This window comes from Vigna unguiculata, chromosome 4, assembly GCF_004118075.2.
Source record: "Vigna unguiculata cultivar IT97K-499-35 chromosome 4, ASM411807v1, whole genome shotgun sequence".
Taxonomy (NCBI): Eukaryota; Viridiplantae; Streptophyta; class Magnoliopsida; order Fabales; family Fabaceae; genus Vigna; species Vigna unguiculata.
The window spans coordinates 18,199,890-18,222,640 of NC_040282.1; the positions used below are offsets into that span (position 1 = coordinate 18,199,890).

The 22,751-nt window shown below is 28.1% G+C and overlaps 1 protein-coding gene, 1 long non-coding RNA gene and 1 pseudogene across 5 annotated transcripts; 2 read left to right on the forward strand and 1 right to left on the reverse strand.

Annotated features, from left to right (window-relative positions):
* The first annotated feature begins 1,357 nt into the window (after positions 1–1,357).
* Positions 1,358–7,173, forward strand: LOC114181408 (annotated as a pseudogene).
* Positions 7,174–13,187: 6,014 nt separating this feature from the next.
* On the reverse strand, positions 13,188–16,265 carry LOC114182426. Of its 4 annotated transcripts, none has more exons than XR_003604087.1 (6): positions 15,530–16,265; positions 15,360–15,426; positions 14,895–15,285; positions 14,485–14,709; positions 14,011–14,395; positions 13,188–13,390 (listed from the first exon to the last, which is right to left on the reverse strand). It is a non-coding gene; the product is annotated as an uncharacterized LOC114182426 (long non-coding RNA). The 4 variants fall into 4 exon arrangements; XR_003604085.1 differs by having other exon boundaries at positions 14,011–14,219; positions 14,333–14,395; positions 14,485–15,285; positions 15,530–16,264; XR_003604086.1 differs by having other exon boundaries at positions 14,485–15,285; positions 15,520–16,265.
* Positions 16,266–20,266: 4,001 nt separating this feature from the next.
* On the forward strand, positions 20,267–21,267 carry LOC114180555 (DNA-directed RNA polymerases I and III subunit RPAC2-like). The gene is made up of 3 exons (XM_028066866.1): positions 20,267–20,367; positions 20,450–20,526; positions 21,149–21,267. Exons 1-3 carry the CDS (start codon positions 20,267–20,269, stop codon positions 21,265–21,267), a joined length of 297 nt encoding a protein of 98 aa, XP_027922667.1.
* Positions 21,268–22,751: the final 1,484 nt, after the last annotated feature.

The following is a 22,751-nucleotide window of genomic DNA, read 5'->3' on the forward strand; positions in this document are numbered from 1 at the left end:
TTGATTAACTGTGAAAAAATATTAAAATATGTTTTGTGAGAAGTCGTAATTATACAGAAAATAAAAACTATCCATTTGTCCTAAATGACCATATATAATTGTAAAGATTAAGTTAATTGATATTTACATGACCAATTGGATGTATCTATGAAAGAATCTTTTTTCAGAGTGAAGTGAATAAACATTTACGGTTATGACCATATTGATATTTACATGACTTTAATATGAATTATCAAGATTGAAACACTCAAGTCATGAGCTTTTTGTGTAAGTGTAAGTAGAAAAAAATGTTGACTATATTCAATAAGTATTTTATATTTAATAAAAAAAAACTTTGACGTATATACTGAAGTTAAGTTGATATGTTCAAATATAAATTTATTGCTATGTCAATATATGATAAATCTTATTTTTTATACTAAATTATATACTAAAATAATAGTGAAAATACATTGGTTATGTGTATATGTGTTATCTTTTTTATGACAACCTAAAATAATAAAATTATAGTTATGAAAATAATTATTAATAATTGTATTGTAGATAATTTTTATTTATTTTGTAGATAATTTTTTATTATAAATAGTTATTTCAATTTTAGAAAAAAAGTCAAATTGAAAAAAAATGGTTAAATTTAAAAAAACAATCAAATAGAAAAAAAAAATCACTTAAAGATAAACAGGTAAGAAAATTATTTTAATTTAAAAAATTATTTATTAAAAATTTAAAAAGAAAAAATGTACATAAAACTAAAAGGATAAATTCTCAAGTAATCCCTGTAGATAAATTTATGTGCATAATAGTATAGATAAATTTGTGTGCACAGTACAAGAATGATTATAATTTGTGACCAGGCATGTGAACCAAATTATAGTGCGTTTTAGAAATATTTACTCTCTTAGTATGTCCAAAAAGTGTGTTATCTCAGTTACATTCCCCGGTCATCATTAACTCTTTTTAATCTTTTATTCTTGTACAATGTTGTTTCTCATAATATATATAATTTCTTATACACTTATAATAAATAATAAATAATATACCATTGGTCTTTACATTTTTTTTACAAACATTATATTCAAAGGAGATTTAAAAATTAAGAAAAAGCCTTTTAACTTGAAAGTGTGACAAAGTTAGTCCACCCAACCTTGTTGCCCCTAGCTACAAGAAATGATAAAGTTTTCTTCTAAAATTGTGTAAACTAATGGAATTTTGTGCTGTCCATAGACTGTAATATGAAGTATTGCAGCAACCTATTTAATGGAAGTAGAAGGAAAATGTAGACAAATTTATACTTTGTCTTTCCTGAAGAGAGAAGCGTATGAATCCAATGGTCTTTTTTGTGTACATTGATAAACTAAGAACATTAAAACAACCTCACCCTGTACCAGTTGGGTCAAAGAATAAGGAAGTTACTGGTGCAGTACTAGGAATTTAATGCAGACACCAAAAAAAGATAAAAGTAAACATACACTTGTAACACTGAAAGACATTTGAGTCATGTAGTTGTAGATTTCAGATTTAAAAGGTGAAAGAAAGAGCAAATTCTGGCACAGACAGATCAAGTACAAAACCCACATGCAACCAGCACCAAAAAGCTTCATCTTCTGAACCCTCTCAAGCTCTTTTTATAGTCATGTCATATATCTGCATCCACTTTTGAACATGTGCAAAGTTTGGTACACACCATGAGTTAACTTTTCAACAATCTTCCCAAGTTCACACTCATTCATTCATGGCCTCCACTGTGGAAATGCAGCCATCTTATAGTTCCAAGAAGCAAGATGATTCAGATTTCAATTTCACAGAATGGGGAGCAAAAGGTAGAATCAGTAGAGAGAACAGCAAGTCCAGAAGGTACTCAGCATCATATATAAGAAGCTTTAGAGAAGATACAAGATCTTTTAGATCAAACATAACCATTTCTAGCACTGCTTCTTCTCCTGGGTACCCTTTGAAAGGTACATTTCTTGTTCACTCACTCCAATTCAATCAGTTCATGAAATGAACTACCTTTTTCATTTCCCTCAGATTCTTTCAATTTTTGTCACAGATGAAATAGACCCTTCAACCTACTCTTTCACCACTGCTCTAAAAGGTACCAGAGTATGAATATTTATCGAATTTTGTTTGCTGTGTCTTCCAAATACATTACATCGATGGATACTGATTTTAATGTTTTAAGATATACTCATAAAGATTCTAAACTCATACTTATCAAAGAGGGCTTATAATATTAGTTGAATATTTTCAACCAATTGCATGGTGATCATCCACTGCAGCATTGCAAGCAAGATCAGCCTATAAAAGTTGGGAGTGTCTATCTCCAGAAGGTTTTGCCTTGAATTCAAAGTGGAATGAAGCAGAAAAATACATATGCAACCCCTTTTCAGGGGAGGTTCCGATGGAGTGTTTATCTGCAAAAACTCTCAGTGGAAGATCATTCAGAAACTCAGCAATAACAAACAGAATCACCATGTCTGCTCCTCTAGTCTATTCCTCAAGACACATGCAACAAACAAAGCCATCATCAACTTTCAATAACTGCATACAAGAAGAAGTAGCTCTTTAATTTCATATTCCAGGTTCAGATACACTTCAATTAACCATGTTGTTCTGTTCTGTGTTGTTTCCTTTTGCAGTGTATTAACACAACAAATTCTGCTTTCTATATCTGTATTCAGAAAAGGGAAAAGAAGGAATGACAAGAGATGCAGGTACTCAAAGTACACCTTATCTTAGTTCAACCAACCTTAGCACTCATATTACTCCAACCATCATAAAGAGACCAATAAAGTTTTCTCAGAACTCACCAAATTCAAATACCAAAACTGTTACTGAGGATCAGGTACGTCCTGCATCTTTCTCATATTTCAGTTATCACTCTTAACACTTTTGCATCAGATTCATTTTTCTTTGACCCTTGAATCATGAAAGCCATTAATACTGTCCTTTTAATGAATACCCAACATTCAAAAGGTAAAAATTTTAAAATATATGGTCCTTGTTTGTGGTATTCTTTTTCTTTAGTAGCATTGTTTCCCTTTTCTTACGAAGATATATTGTGCTTAAATCTTCACTGTGAATTTGATAAATTATTGGCTTAAGGTGTGTATACTTTCATCCAATGAATGCTATATATAGTATTAGCTCATTTTTACAGACATTAGATTTGAAGTGAAATATGATAAGATAATATAAAATGTATTTTTTTTACAAAGTTACAGTAATCAGTTATAACATTTTCACAGCTAAGAAAAAAGAATATTGTAAATAGTAAAAAAGAAAATAAATATTTGTACAATTTCATGAAACTTCAAGAACATTTAAGGCGATCTAATCATTTTATTATTAAACATTTAAAGACTCTAATAGTGTTAGTATTGCAACTTTGTTTCATTCTTAAATATAAAGTAAATAATCATTGATAAAAATTTAATATTTTTAACATATTTATAATTTATTTTATAATACTATTTATTAATTATCTCATACATCATTCACTTTTTAAGTTTGATAAAATTAAACTAACATGAAATAGAAAAATGCATATTGTAGATGAACTCAAGCATCTCAACCGAATATTTTTTTAGTGTTGTCTTTGATTGATATATTATAATTATTTTTAATATATTTAAAAATATTAAAATGAGTGCATAAGGACAAGAAAAAAATACCTAGAATATAGAATCAAAATTCTTATCGACCCAAAAAAGATCATTGCACCATTGATTAAAGGTGGAGTAGTTATGAATGTTACCACTACATGACAACCATATACTCAAAAAAGTGAGGTTTAGTTTATGAGCAAGTTGAAAAGTTAGAAATGAAAAATAGAAGAGAATAAATTAATTGGAGAAAGGTAGGCCAAGGGTGGGATTTTGAAGATAAGAGAATGAAATGTAGAAGATTACAAGCTTCCAAGGTGAAGTGTGTGGGGTCCCTCTTTCTCCTTCATCACCACATGCCACTCAACTTTTTCAGAATCTTTCTCTTACAACTAATAATGTATTTATAAAATGTCAAAATTTATTCATCAATTTAAATATTATTAATTTTATAAAAATATTTCTTCTCATATCAAATTTATTAAACCAATTTGAGAATAAGGTCTTTTAATATATTTCCAACCCTTCCTATTTTTGTGGGTATTTCTTGCAATTGTAATATATGTTATTATTCAATCACACATAAAAAATTGGAAAGGAAAAAAATGAACTTAGAAACAACTCTTGCTTATGTCTGTTCTCCAGCCACTGACATGTTATTAATCATGTATTTAATCACATGTAACTATATTTAATAAATTGTTTTTTGAACAAATATATTTTAAGTAGTAGTAATAATTATTTTCTTAATTGCACGATGGTATTAAACTTCTTATACTTACAAATTCATAGTTCAAATGTTTCCATTTTTCATAAGTATACTAGAGAATTTAGAATCTAAAGCAAATAACTTTGTCATGGATAACCGATAAAAAAAATGCCACACCACTGAGCATGTATGAAGGACCAGTTAATAACCGAAAGTGGATTAAATATTATTAACATTATTAGAAAAAACACATGCGTATGTGAGTTTTTATTTTATGATATAAAAAATTATTTAGATAAGTAATAATTTGATGTTAATTTTTGTTTTTATAATTGATTTAAATAAGTAGTTACTTTTTATATATCTCCTCATCATAATGGGTAGTGATGATATAGATGAGATTTTTTTTTCTCCAATAAACTTATTTTTTTAATATAAAACATAATTAAATATTTCTGAACTTTATGGGTATCTAAAAAGTTACGTTGATCCCTATTCACAAAAGACCAGTGTTCACAAGTTAGAATTTGGTTTTGGAAAAACTAAATTCTGATTTAATAAACAAGTTTATTTATGCAAATAAAGTTTAAAAACATTATATAACTTTTAAAAACGATAGACTTATCGATTGGGAAAAATTTCTTTACATCACTGAAAATTATTCTAATTTCACACACTAAAAATGGTAATGGAAATCAACTGTTTCATAAAGGGGATAGTGGGGTTCTTACCATAGTAAAAAATATTTTACTTTGATTATATTATAAAGTCACATTTAATATACGAATTTTTCTTTTTTATTCATTAATATATAATTTATTTGGGTTAAATATATATTATTTAAATGTGTTAGGGTGATTATTTGGTTACCTCTTTCGAATATATTTTCTTTGTTTTTATATCCTCTTATAATTGCATTGCAAATGCACGGGGATTAGGTGGACCCAAAACGTAAATATGAAGAATTGAACTTCCAAAAAACGTTGTAGTGTTTGTTTAAAAAGCTAATAAAAGAGATTTTAAATTATTAAATATTAATCGATGAATAGGTGGATAAAATGGATATAAGTTTATCTTACATAACATGTTTTATACAATATATTTACCTGTTTCAATATTTACGATAATTTTACAAAAAAACCATAAGATAATTTCTCATACTCAACTAATCTTTTTGTGTAAATTTACTTAAATCATTAGTCATTCTTAAGATTCTTGTATTTAAAACGTTATCTTGATTGGAGTTCGATATGACTTAAAAGAAATTCTTATTTAATTAAAGGAAAGATGTATAAAATGTTTTTAAGTGTCTGAAATATGATGCGATATCTTGTTTTTGGATGTATAGAAAATATCACAGCATATGAGATTTATATGTTTGGAGTTTGATTCAATCTTGTCACAATTTTATCTTTATAAAAAGTATTTTAATTAATTAAGAGATAAACTAGCATCTCAATTCTGAAATTGTGTGAGAATTTAAAGAGGAAAAAAATTGAATGAAAAAAAAAAACAAGAAAAACGAGTATAAGTTAATTAAAATATATAGTAAATATGTACATTAAAGAGAAAAAATAATTTTATGTAGAGTTCAGGCAGAGAGTACTTTTGTGAGATAAGGTCCAAATTGGTAGGGTAGTATGTACCTTAATTAAGGATAACAAATGTGGTGGTTCCCAAAGTGTCCTTCTCTGTAGTACATTGGCCATACTTTGTATTTTAACTTTTCTGGTCACCATTACTACCATCCAAACTATTTTATACATCTTTTCCAACTTTTCATCTCAAACAAATTATAACCACTATATTACATATACCATTATTTGAAATTTTGCTAAATCTTCTACCTATCATTTTCCCTTTTTAGTTTTACACTAATTTCAAATATATTATATCGACATCCTAATACATCCATAATATTATACAAGGGGAATTTTCATTTAGTTTATATGATTTTTGAATTTTTTTTAAAATAAAGAATTATAAAAAAGAAAAAAGTAAAGTATAGATAAAATCACATTAAAAGTAATCGTATTAAATAAAATATAATAATACACTGTAAATTTCTAGGAGAGATTACTGTAAAAAATCTGAGGTCAAACACAATCTTAAGAAACTTCAGCGGTGTAATTTATTTCATTAATCCATTATTTTTGTTATTTTTTTTTCTTTTGTTGCTATAATTTAAGTAATTACCGTTGTGGTTAATATACAGCAAATATATTATTCACATATATAAAAACTATAAAATTACTAGTAAAATGTTTTTTATAAAAGATACCTTTGATTAATGTGTTTTGCATTTGGCACATGATTAATAAAGAGAAGTTGTTGAACTAATTGTGTGGGTGGTGCATTAAAAAATAAAAAAACGATTGATGGAATATTGAAAGGTATATAGATAGAAACATTGAAATTGACGTGAGGTGCAAATGCATGTGCATGCAGGTGGAAGAGAAGAAGGAAAAAGAGGAAAGAGTGAGAGAAGTGAATGAGAATGTGAAGAAAGATGAAGAAGACAAAGTTTGGCAGCAAAGTGGAGGGTGCTTTTCATGGTCAAGGAAGAAAACTCAGAGAGAGAAAGAGAGGCAGAGAAAGGATAACATGTTTTTCACTCACTTCAAACTTTGCTAGAGAATGGAGTGAGAGAGAGAGAGAGAGAGAGAGAGAGACTCATGCATGGTGGTGTTCTTTGAAAATTTCTGTCTCATTTACTCTCTTGAGCAATTTTGCAGATTTTATTAAAAATGGATAGAAATGGAAATGAGTGTGGTAAACTTTTATGTTACATGATTTAATGGTGTAAGTGATGATTTTGGTGAAAGTTTCACAACTAGGGCTTCTATTTTCCACCTCTTCTTCACTATAATGTCACATTTAAGTAAAATTAAACTTGTAGGCTACATGTGGTTTTTCCCATAGGATTAAAGATGGTAGAATGGTAGATGAAAGATTTTGGCTTTTTTCTTAATTTAAAATTCAATAAATTATAGATAATTTAAATTGAGAGATCAAAACCCACAATAACAAAATAGGATAAGTACCTTTTTGGGTCTAAAACCTTTTCCTTATCCCAGGTCTTGTTCTTTTCTTCACCTTTTTTTTTTTCTTTACAAAAAACTAATGTAAAAATGAGATTAATTTTCTATATGGAAGAGATTATGAGTTTTTTAAAAAACTTTTTATTAATTATACACACAATACTACGTATATTTGATAACATTTAAAATTTTTGATAAAGCTTAAAAAATGTTTTCATTTGCAAAGATGATGAAGGATTATCTTGTTTTCTTTTAAGATTATTGAATATGGTGTGAGTTGATTAAGAAAGCTAAGTGAAATTTTCATTGGACATTAAGATAGCATGTTATCTAGATGTGAAGGTTCCTTTCACAAAGCTCAAGAGAAGAAGATGATGGATTGATTCAAAAACAAAAAGGAAATGGAAAGCACATAAACCATAGAAACCCAAACAATTAAAGGAAGAAGAAAACATAAAATGGAAAGGAAAAGAATGGTAAAAATGTGAGAAGCACGCCATTACATGGCTAGGCTAGAAGCCATGACAACCTTGAAGATGAATGGATGTGTGCAGCCACTTGCTATGCAAGATAAGGCTTAAAAGTATTCACTCCCAAGGGAGGAAACTCTCACAAATGGTTGAGACACAAGAGTGTTTTTACTTCAAAAATGTTCAACCCTTTTACATGTCTAGGAGCACCCCTTATATAGAAGAGTTTAGGGGTCTCTAAGCAAATAAAAGATACCTAAGGATGTCTCTACAAAAACCTAACCCTAGATTCTAGAAACTAGGTCAAATAAGGTTACAAAAATGAGAGACCAAAAGAGCTAACTATGGTGTGTGCAAGGCTAATTTCGTTCTAGCACAAAAGGAGACAAAGAATGTGTCTCATATGTCTCCAAAAAGTGGCCAAAGTGTGCTAAAAACAAAGGAGACCAAAGGTACATAGGTACACTTGCTTCATGCCTTTTACTTTATGCTTTATGCCTTTGCTTTACTCTCTCCTCCACATCATTTATGCTCCCCAATCACCATTCGCCACCTAGCATTGCTTTCTTACTCCTAATTAACCTACAAAGCAAATAAACATAGATTAGCATGTTGGCTTGTGTCAAGTCAATTGTAGTCAATAAGTCAAACCTAGTCAAAGGTCAACAAGTCAACTAAAGTTGAATCAACTAAGTCAACTTTGGGAATCAAAAATAACAAACACAAATGAAAGGTATGAAGGATTAGTGAACTTCCTTTCTAAACATGCTTAGTCTTCTTAAGCATGTGCCTCCATCCTTGGTTGGGGTCAATCCTTCATCATGTATGGAGCAAGGTTTGAAGTTTTTAGTGACCATAAAAGTTTGAAGTACCTTTTTGATCAGAAAGAACTAAACATGAGACAACGTAGATGGATTGAATTTCTTAAGGATTACGACTTTGAGTTGCAATATCACCCTGGGAAAGCAAATGTTGTTGCTGATGCTTTGAGTCGAAAGTCTATACATGCATCTATGATGATGGTGAAAGAATTGGATCTGATAGAATCATTCAGAGACTTGAACTTAGCTGTAAAACTTAGACCCAATAGCATATGCTTAGGAATGTTAAAAATATCAAGTGAATTCTTAGAAGAAATAAAGAGAGATCAAGAAAGAGATTAATTTTTGCAAGAAAAGTTGATAGCAGAAGTTGAAGGAAAAGAATTTGAATTCCACAAGGATTCAAATGGAATCATCAAGTTTAGAGATAGAATTTGCATACCTGCAAAAGAAGAGTTGAGAAAGTTGATAATGGAGGAAGCTCATAAGAGTAGCTTAAGTATTCATCCGGGTGCTACAAAGATGTATCAAGACTTGAAGAAAATGTTTTGGTGGTCTGGGATGAAGAAAGCAGTGGTGGAGTTCGTCGCACGTTGTCTAGTGTGTCAGAAAACAAAAGTTGAACATAGAAAGCCTTATGGGGAACTACAATCCTTAGATATACCAGAATGGAAATGGGAAAACATATCCATGGATTTTGTGACAGGTTTACCAAAGACTGTGTTTGGTCATGATGCAATTTGGGCCATTGTAGATAGATTAACAAAATCTGCTCACTTTCTACCTATTAATATTAGATTTCCTTTAGAAAAGTTAACTCATTTGTAGATAAAAGAAATTATCAAGTTACATGGAGTACCTTCTAGTATAATTTCTGATAGAGACCCTCGTTTCACATCTAGATTTTGAGATAGCTTACAAAAATCCTTGGGAACAAAAGTTAGGCTCAGTTCAACTTATCACCCTCAAACTGATGGACAATCAGAAAGGACTATCCAATCATTAGAAGACTTATTGAGAGCCTGTGTTTTAGAACAAACTGAAAGTTGGGAGAAATTTCTACCACTTATAGAGTTCACTTATAACAACAGTTTCCACTCAAGCATAGGAGTGGCTCCATATGAGGCTCTATATGGAAGAAGATGTAAAACCCCGTTGTGTTGGTATGAGAATGGAAATTCCTTAGTTTTGGGTCCAGAGGTAATTCAACAAGCAACTGAGAAGATTAAAATGATCAGGGAAAAGATGAAAACTTCTCAAGATAGGCAGAAAAGTTACTATGACAAACGAAGAAAACTCCTTGAGTTTGAAGAAGGAGATCATGTTTTCTTGAAAGTTACACTTGTAACTGGGGTTGGTAGAGCTCTCAAATCTAGAAAACTGACACCCAAATTCATAGGTCCTTATCAAATTCTTAAAAGAATTGGTTATGTCGCATACCAAATTGCTTTACCTCCAAATCTTTCGAAACTTCACAATGTTTTTCATGTGTCTCAACTTCGTAAATATATTCATGACCCTTTTCATGTGATAGAACCTGATATAGTACAAATACGAGAAAACCTTACTTATGATGTGCTTCTTGTAAGGATTGGAGATCGAAGGATTAAACAACTTCGGGGGAAGGACATACCTTTGGTCAAGGTATTGTGGAATCAACAAGATGAAGGTGATGCAACTTGGCAATTAGAAAGTAATATGAGAGAGATGTATCCCCATCTTTTTACAACCACGTGGAATTTCGGGGACGAAATTCCTAAAAGGAGGGGAGAAATGTAACATCCCTATTTTTTAATAAACTATATTATTTATTTTAAATAAAACACTTAGAAAATCTTCTATGTTTACTAATGTTTCGTATTTTATTATGATGTAGTTTAAATATTAAAAATATATTTTATCATGATGTAATTTTTACTTATTGAAAATAACAATAAAAATAAAACAAAACAAATATAATATATATATATATATATATATATATTAGGTAAAAATATTTTAATTAAATAGGTGTGTGTAAAAAAAATATATATGAAGAATTTTTTAACAGAGATAAAAAAAAATATTTTTCTAAAAAAAAATAGAAAAGAAAAAGAAAAAAAGAAGAAGAAGAAGAGATAAGAAGAGATAAAAATATAAAAAGAAAAGAAGAAAAGATAAGAAGAAAAGAAAAAAAAAAGGATAAGGTGAAGAGATAAACATTATCTCTTCATTAATTAAGTAATCATGATTTTGATAAGCACATGGTTTGCTTATATATACATATGGAATGAAGGTTACGGAAGGTGAGAAAGTGAGAAAGAAAGAAAGGAAGGAAGGAGAGAGAGAGAAAGGAGAAAGAAAAGGATAAAGAGAAAGAAAGGAGAGAGAGAAAGAAGAGAGAGAAAGAGGAAGAGAAAGAAGAGAGGGAAAGAGAAAAATAGGAAAAAAAGTTTAGAACAAAGATTCAAAGAGATCCTAGTTTTCTTCAAAGATTATTAGTGTGCTCTTCAATCAATAAGGTAAGGGGGAGTGAGTTTAAGCTTTTATATATTAATCTTGATAAGCTCATAAGTTTTATATTAATCTTTTATTTATTTTGACTCATATATTATTCTATTTACTTTCATTTAACTTATTTTCATTTATTATCCTCTTATATTTATTTTATTTAATCTCCAATTATACACTGATCCTGTTTATTTATTTATTTTATTTAATCTCCAAATATGTATTGATCCTCTTTATTTATTTTATTTAATCTTTAGTTACGCACTGATCCTATTTATTTATTTATTTTATTTTATTTATCTCTAGTTACGCACTGGTCCTATTTATTTATTTTATTTTATTTATCTCCAGTTACGCACTGGTCCTATTTATTTTATTTTATTTTATTTATCTCCAGTTATGCACTAGTCCTATTTATTTATTTTATTTAATTTATCTTCAGTTACGCACTGGTCCTATTTATTTAATTTATTTTATTTATCTCCAGTTACGCACTGGTCCTATTTATTTATTTTATTTTATCTCCAGTTATGCACTGGTCCCATTTATTTATTTCAATTAATATATCTCCAGTTACGCATTGGTCCCGTTTAATTTATATTTTTGTTATTTTATTTATTTATAATGTTATAATCTTTATCTAATTATTTATTTAAAGTTCTTGCTTTGATTCTTATTTTATCATTATTTTATGATTAAAAAAAATGTGAAGTGAAAGTAAATATTATTTTATTCAGTAAGCTTGAATATAAGAAAATTACATGTACATTTTATTTTATTTTATTTTATGTTCTTTGTGTATAGTTTATACAATGACATGATTTGATAGTCATCACATTTTATGACCCTTGAAAATATCCAAGAGTATGTCAGTTGAGTGAGAGTTAAGTTTGGTTTCAATAAGTTGAGATTAAACCAGTGTCAAAGTGTTTGTATTTGGGAAGTCACAGTTTGGTACACTGCGGGATGAAAGGCAGGGACCATGGTGGGGTCTAAGGAAGTTTTACCAAGTAGGTGAATATCTGGATAGTTCAGAATAGCGCCCTGGACTAGGATATTCATAGGCCAAACTTGGGACTATCCGATACCTGCTCGGCATCGCCAAGGTTAGGTAGTGAGTATATATCTCTTTTGTGAGCCGATGAATGGCTAATATTCTCGAGAAAGAAATAATTATGATTGTACCAATGTTTTATGAGAAATACTCAACTACCTAATCACTTCCCAAAGTAACTTTTGATGTTCAGATTGGATCATCAGAAGTGAAATATGGATCCATATGTTTGGTAAAACAAGATCAAGTTTTGTGGTTGTAGGTCCAAATCTAGGCCCCCGGTGTCTGTATTGTTTGTTGAGTTTATTAAGATTGATATTTAAGGCTTATAAAGACCTCACTCCTTTCATATTTTTCTTTCATATGTACCTGTTGCATGAGCAGAAGAGGAACCTGCTCAGTGAGAGTTGTTCGGGATATTATTGGTGGATCTTCTGAAGATTGACTCATGGATAATTTCTATTAATATCTTTAGGAGATGTTAAAAATATAGAAAATCTTCTATTCTGATGTAGGACTCTTAATATTTAACAAATATATATTTTTGTAATATTTCATGAACAATTACATAGATGCAAACTACATATATGAATATGAAGTTATGTTATTATTAATGTTCTCTCAAGGAAAATCTTATGGTAAAAAAAAAATTAATTCCATATCTTTTTATCAAATAATAATTATTTAGTATAGTAGTTGAGGCGTCACAGGAACCCTTGGTATTTACCGACGATTCTGGAACTCCTGGTATTTACCGACGGTTCTGGAACCCCTGGTATTTACCGACGGTTCTGGAACTCTTATATAACGGTATTGAAATTTCCTTTTTCAGTGTTTTCTACCCTTATAATGCAATTCATTATTTGTTTATGTTCTTACTTATTTTTTAAATTCTCTTAATTTTATTTGTTAAACTTTTTGAATGCATATAATTCGTAAAACATATGATATTAAATGGAAAAATCTTAACATTTGGACATTTTTTTATAACTACATATAACATTCATAGAAACCAGGAACGTTGTCTATAAGTTCAAGGTAAATAATAAAGTTTAAACATTCAAACTAGTGAAACATACAATATCTTTGTTTTTATAGTTATAAAGTCAGATATAATGAAAGTCTAATAAGATTCTTCAACTATCAATCTTGATTTGAATCATTTGTTTCTTCAATAAGAACATGTCTGTGATCGAATACCTAACATAAAAAAAATCATAATTAGTAAAATTCTTTATATAACAAGAAATTTTAACAATGAACTATGTTAGATGAGCCAACTCAACTCTTAGACTATTCCCCCTTTTCCAACCCCAAAATATGCATGTTAGATAAAATTAGGAATATCATATGTATATATATATACATATGTATATATATATATATATATATATATATATACACATATACATATGTATATACACATATACATATATATATATATATATATATATATATATATATATATATATATATATATATATTCCTATTAATCATATATGTTTTTGTTTAGAAAAGAAAATTCGAGAAAATAAAGTGATTTTTTTATTTATGGAAAAGCAAGATAATTTTTAAGTTGGTGGATAAAAGTTAGTATCACGTTTGGTTTGTGTTATTTAAAAACAAGAGAATGACGAAGGAGTAAAATTAGATGTGCAAGACTAACCCTAAAGCCTAAACTGAGGTTTAGAGTAAAAAATAATTACATTTTTCATAGCAGTGCTGAAAGCTTCTAGATGTGGGATCTCAGGGTTACTACTTTAATACGTTGTATCTCCTCTCTATACTAGCAAGAAGAAAGAGATAGAGTAAGAGCTTACCTTGATTTAAAAACAGAACCACGTCAATGATTGAAGTTATCCTATGAGCAATGGTGAAGATTGTGCATTCTGCAAAATGATGCTTAACTGTTTGTTGAATAATATTATTTGTGGCTATATCAACTGATGCAGTAGCTTCATTAAGCACCAAGATCTTGCTTTTCTTCAGTAGAACACGGGCTAGGCAGACCAATTGCCTTTGACCCATACTGCAATTTTCTCCATTTTCAGTAACTGTAAAAGCTCATAATGATATGTAATGCATATCATTGTGACCTGTAACACCTGTCATGTGTATGTTCAAAGTTTTGAGAAATCAAACCTATGGAGTCAAGCTTCCCTTTTTTTTTCTTACTGCATCTCCAAGTTGGCACATCTCTAATGGCTAAAAAATGTATTAAAACAAATTAGGATGTATACTATGCATGAACTAAAGAGATGAGTTCTTGCTAGTATCAAACAAACTCAACTTACCTGCCAAATCTGTTCATATTTGTACTCTTCCAGTGGATCCAGATTGGTTCTTACAGTCCCTTCAAACATTGTTGGCTCTTGAGGAATAATGCTTAGTTTGGATCGCAAATCATGAATTCCAATCATAGTGATGTTAATGCTATTTATCAGTATTTGTCCAGCAACAGGTTCAACAAGTCGGAAAAGTGTTTGCACTATAGTTATTTTTCCACTTCCTGTTCTTCCCTTAATACCAGTTTTTGATCCAGCAGTAAAAGTGCAAGTAAGACCTCGTAAAACAATAGGCAAGTGAGGAGCATATCGAACTTGCATAACACAGCTCCTCATTACAGTTATATACCATAAGAAAACTAGGAAAATATAATTGCAGCCTTCAATTCACAAACAAATGAAAAACCATTGAAATGTACCAGTAAATCCTGTATATGAACCTCTCCAAATGATGGCCAAGAATATTCTGGCTGGTTGTCTTTAATCACAAGAGGAGCTTCACTTGGGAGAGATGTGTATTGGAGTATTCTTTCAACAAATATAATTTTGTTCTCCAAAGTGCAAATAAACCAGATTATATTAGTTTGTAGAGAGTTTAACATCATGACCCATGACCTCAGTTTTCCTTCCAGGCCTAAAAGAATCTCATCCCAATATATTTCCTATGGTGGCAAAGGCTTGGTTTTTTCTGAGTATGGTCCCTACTGGCGCAACATGAAGAAACTCTGCACTGTAGAACTTCTGATTGCATTAAAAGTTGACATGTTTTCTCCCATGAGAAGTGAGCTGTTGGCAGAGTTTGTCAGCTGTCTGCAGAAGACAGCATCATCGCATGAGGTTATAGATATCAGTTATACTGTCGGGGATGTCATTGAGAATCTCACCTATAAAATGATCTTTGGTCGAAGTAAAGATGATAGATTCGATGTCAAGAACCTTGTTCGTGAAGTACTAATACAATGCAATAAGAAACATGATCAGGAAACATGATCAGGTAAATAAGTTCTATCTTCATATTAAACCAATGAAGAATTATGAACATACTATAACATACTCTGTTCAGGATTCGACCACTTGGGGTGGCATAAAAAAAAGATATTGGTGCTCGAAAAGCATAAGGGTAAGGCTTCCAATATGAGGTTCAACAATTCCTGAAACTGGAGTTGCCACAGTCATCTAGTAATTGCTTACATGGAGAAAAATGTACTAGCACGTTTAGAGTTGCTAGTGTAGCCATTCCTTCACGGGTCCATTGCAAGAAAATATATACATGAAATAATTGAAAGTGAGTCAACCATAAAATACTAATTTAATACTGAAATGCAACATTATGAAGTTTTGAAATGAAAACAACTGTGATTTCTGTGGAAATTTAAAGGCCAATCTAAATGCAATTGGAAATAATTAAACAAAGAATTAGTCATAAATTTAGATTCCAAAACCAACACATATACTGTGATACCCAAAAAAGCCTGAGACAATACACAAGTATTTGGTTGAATCTCAAATTCTGGGACAATACAAAAAGAAGCTTGGAAAAGAGTACTCATAAATGGTAAGGATAAGGATAAAAGTTATAATATTTCAGAAATAGAATTCTTAGGCATGTAATGTTACTTGAGGAAATTTCTGGAGCTAACCATTTTTGTTTCATCCATGGTGTAAAGGTTTCCTAAAAAGCACAATGGTGTAAGAATGTACTTCAATTTAATTAGAATTTATGGAGTGGTGTCCACGGAACTTCTTCTTAGGATGAATTTTCCTAAACACTTTACAACCATAATCAGTTTAAGCAAGTAAGCACATATATTAGACTTATGTGACAAAAAGATGGAATAAAAGATATGGATAATATTTACCATTTATAACTTATATCTTTATATTAATAATATTGTATAAATCAATCCACAAAGCCATTTAAAAATCCATTTAAATTGCTAGCATAGTCTTAACAAGAATTCCTGGAACTATTGATAAACTTGAAACCAAAAAATCAATACCTTTGTTCATGAGAGATGGAACTATTAAATCCTACATAATTAAATGACAATGAAATTTTTTAACATCATGAGATTGCTTTAATGTTTATAGTCAAAAATAAGTAGATTATCCTTCATGAATCAACCTTAAAACAAACAAATATGAATTACAAACAATCAAGAGAATATCAGAACAACTTAAACAAAGTTATTGGAACCGAAAGACAAAGTCCTGAAAAAATTGTATATTGAGCATGATTAGTATTTGATCATATTAATCAATGCAATAGATATAAAACTTATAAAGTCTATACTTTCTAACTTTCAACAACAACTGCTCAGAAACAAGAAACCATTTAGTGCCAAGCTTCCTATCTCCTACCATATAAGAGTACTATAGAGTCTTAATAGAAAGATGATGAAATGAGTGAGTAGGAACCTTCAGCGGTGAGAGGCCGAGAAGAAGAACCGCGAAAGAGAAAGGGAACCGTGAAAGAGAAAGAGAAAAGAAAAGAAGTTTAGACAAATGAATATTTTTGAAAAATCAAAAAAATAAAACGAGAATAATTTTACTAGGGTTTTTTAAAAAAACCCCTGAAACTTACCGGAGGTTATTAAGACCTCCACTAAAAAATCTCTGGTAAAAATATATATGTTTCTAGTAATTAATGAAACTTAATTGATAAAATTAAAAAATATTTTAAAAAAATATAAAAAGAAAACAAATATTCAAATTAAAATATATTTTAAATGTTTGTTTATTTTAGTTTTTTTAAATTCTGATGAATCTATTTTTTATAGACTAATAAAAGTTGTAATACATCACTTCATCAAAATGACACAAAGAACAAATAATAAACATAATAATAAAATTTTGGCATGGATCTTGTATCTTTTGAACTCCAATATATGTTGGATAGTGATAAAAAAATATTCATGGCAATTACATTAAATTTTTATATTGTAGCAAATAAAAGTTATTTATACAATTATAGTGAAAAAATTACATTATAATTGATGATGATAGAAAATAAAAAATAATTAGATAAAATATATTGAAATAATATTCTACATGATGAAAATAAACAATAAATAAAAATATTAACAAATTAACAAATGTGTGTCTTAGAAATAATTTGAGAAACCATTGAAATAAATTCCATTTAGAAAATCAAATGTATAATTAAGGGTATGATAAGATGAAAAATACCTTAGAGATCTAAGTAAACTTTTCAAATATCAACATATATACTCAATGGTTGAAAAATTAAAAAAAAATTATTTTAACAAAACAAAAGAGTTCTTGAAATGAAACAAAAATTAATAATAATAAGTAAAGCATTTTTTTATATTACCTTAAATTTAGAGTATTAAACATTCTCATGTGAAAGAAAAATATACAATAAATAAAAATGTTAAAAAATAATAGAAATATTGAAATGTGAGGCATAAAATTCAAGTTATATTTTCAGGATTCGATATTCAAGAGACTAGATTTTCTTAACTAAGATGGATTTTAATGGGAACAAAACTAATAATATGAAAAACAAATGGGTAATTTATGATATTATATTATTGAATTAGTTGAGTGATTGGTGGCGTATTATACGTGAAGTATGTATGAACAATTATATTTAGTTTTTATTTATTTATTTTTTATTTTAAATTAGATGTGGAGATAAAATATAAGATATGAATATGAGATATGTATAACAATTAATGAATTAATAGAATTGTCTAAAATTAATTAAGCATAAGGTTGAGTAAAAGTAAAATTGATTTAAAAAACTAAAAGGAAATACATGTATCAGATTTAAATTAAATAATAAAGAATATATTTTTAAAATAAAAATGTTATTTAAAAAAAAATAATTATTTTGACAAAAACTCTAAACACATTAAAATAAAATGTTATAGTTTATTTTATTTTAAGTATATTTAATAGAAAATAACATATTTATAATTTAAAATAAAAATATTCATTTTCAAATAAATATAATAACTAATTTTATTTCAAATCTGTTTTTTCTTATCTGAACCTCACACAATTCACTCTCATCTACTTTTTCTCTCCCACATACAATATCCACTAGACCTCAACTTCACTTACGTATGTCACTCTTCAATTTTTATTCAATTTATTTAATTTTTTCACTAAATCTATATAAAGAAAAGAACTAACAATCAAATATCTTCTAACGGTTTAAGACATTTTTCTTGCTTTTATCATTGAAAGGCATATGTAAGATTCGGAAAAATTTTAAATAAATAGAAATCATTGAAAGGAATCAATGATTTGATTAAAATTATTGATTTATTTAATTTATTGAATTATAAAATATTGAGATAATTAATGATTTGATTAAAATTATTGATTTATTTAATTTATTGAATTATAAAATATTGAGATAATTATTTAAGATGTGATTTTATTTATTTTAATTATTTTATTTAGTTATATTATGAGTAAGTTTTTACTAATTAGTATTGTGCATGGTATCATGATTAAAATTTAGTCGAGTGGATAATGTGTTTGGTTTGCATGGGCAAGGGTACAGGTTTGAATCTTGGATGGTCAAATTTATGTTATGTACTAGTTAAGAATTTTCTTTTTCATTTAAGTTGTGGGACCGTTTATTTTTAATTAGTTTTTTCTTTTTTTTCTCTTTTTTGTTATCCACATTTTGCAGCACCTTTTTTTTTTCATCATGTGCTCTAATCTTTCAGTTATTATTCACTTGATGATAAGATATCTAAAAAGATAAAGAAATAAATCAGTTTAAAGTTTAGGGTAGTGGTTTTTAAACATGTTACCACGTTATAGATAGAGAATAAAAACAGCCAAATATTATATATTCTAAAAATACATGTATAAAAATTAAATAAAACGGTATAGGGCTTTATAGAATCTACAAAACTTAAAACAAATAGGGACACGTGAAGGACTGTGAGTAGGAAACGGAAGTTTGAGGACTACTACATGAGGTAGGGGAAACTGAGTTTATTCTCTGTTATTGTTTGAAGTTACATCTTGTTTTGGTTTTTACTTGTTTTCTTGATGCTTGACGAATGAAGTTAGACCTTGTTCTTGTCTTTCTTTTGTCCTTTGGTTTGTTTGATGGATGAGTCGTTGAAGAATGTGCATAGTGGATTCATCTATCTTTGATATTTGAGTGGCATGCATTAATGGTTTGGAGTGCAGAGCCTTCCTTCGGAAGCATAAGATTTTAATATCATGTTGGGGGTTTTTTATAGGGTTTCACAACTATGGGGTAATGATTTGGTGCAGTCCTTAGGAAATACATGTATTAGATTTAAATTAAATAATAAAGAATATATTTTTAAAATAAAAATATCACTTTTAAAAAAATGTTTTAATTATTTTGACAAATATTCTAGTACATTTTTATTATAATAATTTGGAAAGACAAATTGAAAACACACGTATTTACGGCCAATTTCACTTCCTCGCACACTAATTTAGTGATTATGTGTGCGTGGTTTTGTTCGATTCACTTTATTTGATTTAAGAAGTGATAAACATCTTCAAAGTTTCAATCTTCAACTCTGGGTAAGGATTTGGTTATTGTAAAATAGATCGATCCCAAGTTTTGGTTATTGTTACTATTAGTGGAACTTCATAAACATAATTGTTGTTTCTGTTGTGTGGACAAATTTGAAGAATAATATTTTAGTTTTTGCACAAAAGAACTAATTTGTGATTGACAATTTCTCAATGGCTATGCAAGACTCTCTATTTTAAGGTTGTTCTTAAAAATATGTTATGTTATCTTTCAGATTAACTGACAAAGATGGAACTTGGGTCAAATTCTGATGATAGTAAATCAACATTTTGTCTGGTGGATGAGGATCATACATTTGCAAATTCTATTCGATACACCCTAAATCAGGAGTAGGTATTGTGAATATTCTTATGTGAGTTTAATTCAATATGTCTATCTTGATTTATTGAGGTTGTTAGTGTTGTTTTGCAGTCCTAGGGTGACATATTGTGGGTACAGTATTCCTCATCCCTCATTTAATCGAGTTAATATCAGACTCCAAACAACAGGTAATGCATGAAGTGTGTTGAATTTCTACAACAATCATGTATATGCTAAATTCTTTTCGCTACAACATACAAAATTCTTAGCCTCCAATACTTATTGTTTGCAGAGATATAATGATGACTCAATGGTAAAGTTTCAAATAGAGGATGAGAGAAATTGTGAATTCTCTCTGATATATATAGAATAATAATAAATACTTTCATTCGATTCGATAAGTTTACTTAATTCTCAAATTTTGATTTAATAAATCTTTTCATTAAATCAGTTTACCCGATTCTTGAGCTTGATAAAAAGATTCTTGATTTGAAAACACTAGGATGGGTAGATGAAGAATTTATTTCTAAGTTATGTTACTCTATTTTTTTTATTCGTTTCTAATAATTAATAATTTAGTGATGAATCACCAATTTTGAATCTTATCTTTCAAGTAAGATTATTTATCTTCTTTTGTCTCTCAAAAATGGAAATTTAGAAAACCATAGTATATAAAGAACAAACATATCTCATTTAATTTCTATGTATATCTACTACCACTAACAAATACTATAATAACTACCATTTGTCCTAGAAAAAAAATGCAATATAGTATGACATTGTAATCTTGTGTTGAATTTGGTTGTGTAGGGGATCCAGCAAAGGAGGTGTTTAAAGATGGATGCTTGGAACTGATGCTCATGTGCCGCCATGTTAGGAGCACTTTTGATGATGCTCTAATTGAATTTAAAAAGACCAAAACCAGCTGAACAAGATATTGATACCATTGAGAGTCTATAAACACTTTTATTTTTAGTTTCCATACTCATTTGGATTTTCATGCTTAACCTTAATATATAAGCATGGGTGAATGTTAGGTTACTAGGTTAAGGAAATAAAAATACTAAGGTCATTTAATGCTATTTTTTAAGAACTTAAAATATTTAATATAATAACCTTTTTAATGTCAGGAGGCTACTTTCTGCCAAGATCAATAAATATTTTTTCAATCACATATTTTCCTAGTTTTGTGTTTGTTTCTTAGGAAGAAAATCTCAATATAATATCTGACTCTTCTCTTGTTACAACACATTCTCACACTTATCAACACCACACCTATAAAACTTGTATCACTTTTTAACTCAATGCAATCCCTATTTTCAAAGATTTGATAAAAGAACAGAAATTTAAAAAAAAAATTCATACATTTTTATAAATCTTTATAAACAGACCATGAATTCAAAACCAAAATGGTAGTTTTGTAACGTTATTTATTTTTTAAAGCATATATATATATATATATATATATATATATATATATATATATTATTTATTATTCTGTTTTAACTTCTTTTAATTTTATTTAAAGTTTTTTTTGAATTTTAGTTAATTTTTTTTAGTTTATTATTTTCTGTTTTCTTTATATTTTATCTTTTAATATATATTTTAAAAATGAAAGAAAATATTAATATTTCTTAATAAATATATATATATATATATATATATATATATATATAGTTTTAATTTTATATAATGTATTAAAAAATAAATTAACTTAAAAAATAAAATAAATTAAAATAATAATTAAACTTTACATTACAATATATATATATATATAATTGTTTTTTATTTTAATTATTTTTAATGCGTTGTATATAATGTATTAAAAATTAAATTAACTTGAAAAATTAAATAAATTTAAAATATAAATTTTAAAATTATTATAATAAAAATTTAATATTAGAGGAATACTATCATCACTATATTATTTACATTTATTTAAACAAATCAACCTTTTCAATTTAAAAGATTTATTTGAAATATTAAAACTATTACATTTAAGTAAATAAATTTTTTTAAAAATATATTAAACTAACTTATTTGAAAATTCAAATTTAATATATCTCGTATCTAATTCAAGTAAAAACTCAATAGTTGAAAGAAGGCTTAAATATCTTTTTGGTCCCAATTTTCGTGAGTTTTGCTTCGTTTGTTCCTTATTTTTTCGAAATATTTAAAATTATCCTATTTTTTATAATTTGTGGTCAATTTGGTCCTTTTTGAAGACGTCGTTTAAATGGTTAACAAAGATGAACCATAATTGTCACGTGTCACTATGTGGTTTTAATTTTTTTTTTAAATTTTTTTAATTTTAAAAATGTTGTCCATGTGTCAACTCAACATTGTGACACATGGTAGTATCTCGTGGCTTATATTCAATTTGGTTCCAATTTTCGTTAATTTTATTCAATTT

Excerpts from the sequence above, each read along its gene's own strand:
- LOC114180555 (XM_028066866.1), top strand. The coding sequence starts at position 20,267 with ATGGAACTTGGGTCAAATTCTGATGATAGTAAATCAACATTTTGTCTG. Across the intron at positions 20,368-20,449 it reads CGATACACCCTAAATCAGGA|TCCTAGGGTGACATATTGTG; the intron begins GTAGGTATTGTG and ends GTTGTTTTGCAG. Across the intron at positions 20,527-21,148 it reads TATCAGACTCCAAACAACAG|GGGATCCAGCAAAGGAGGTG; the intron begins GTAATGCATGAA and ends TTGGTTGTGTAG.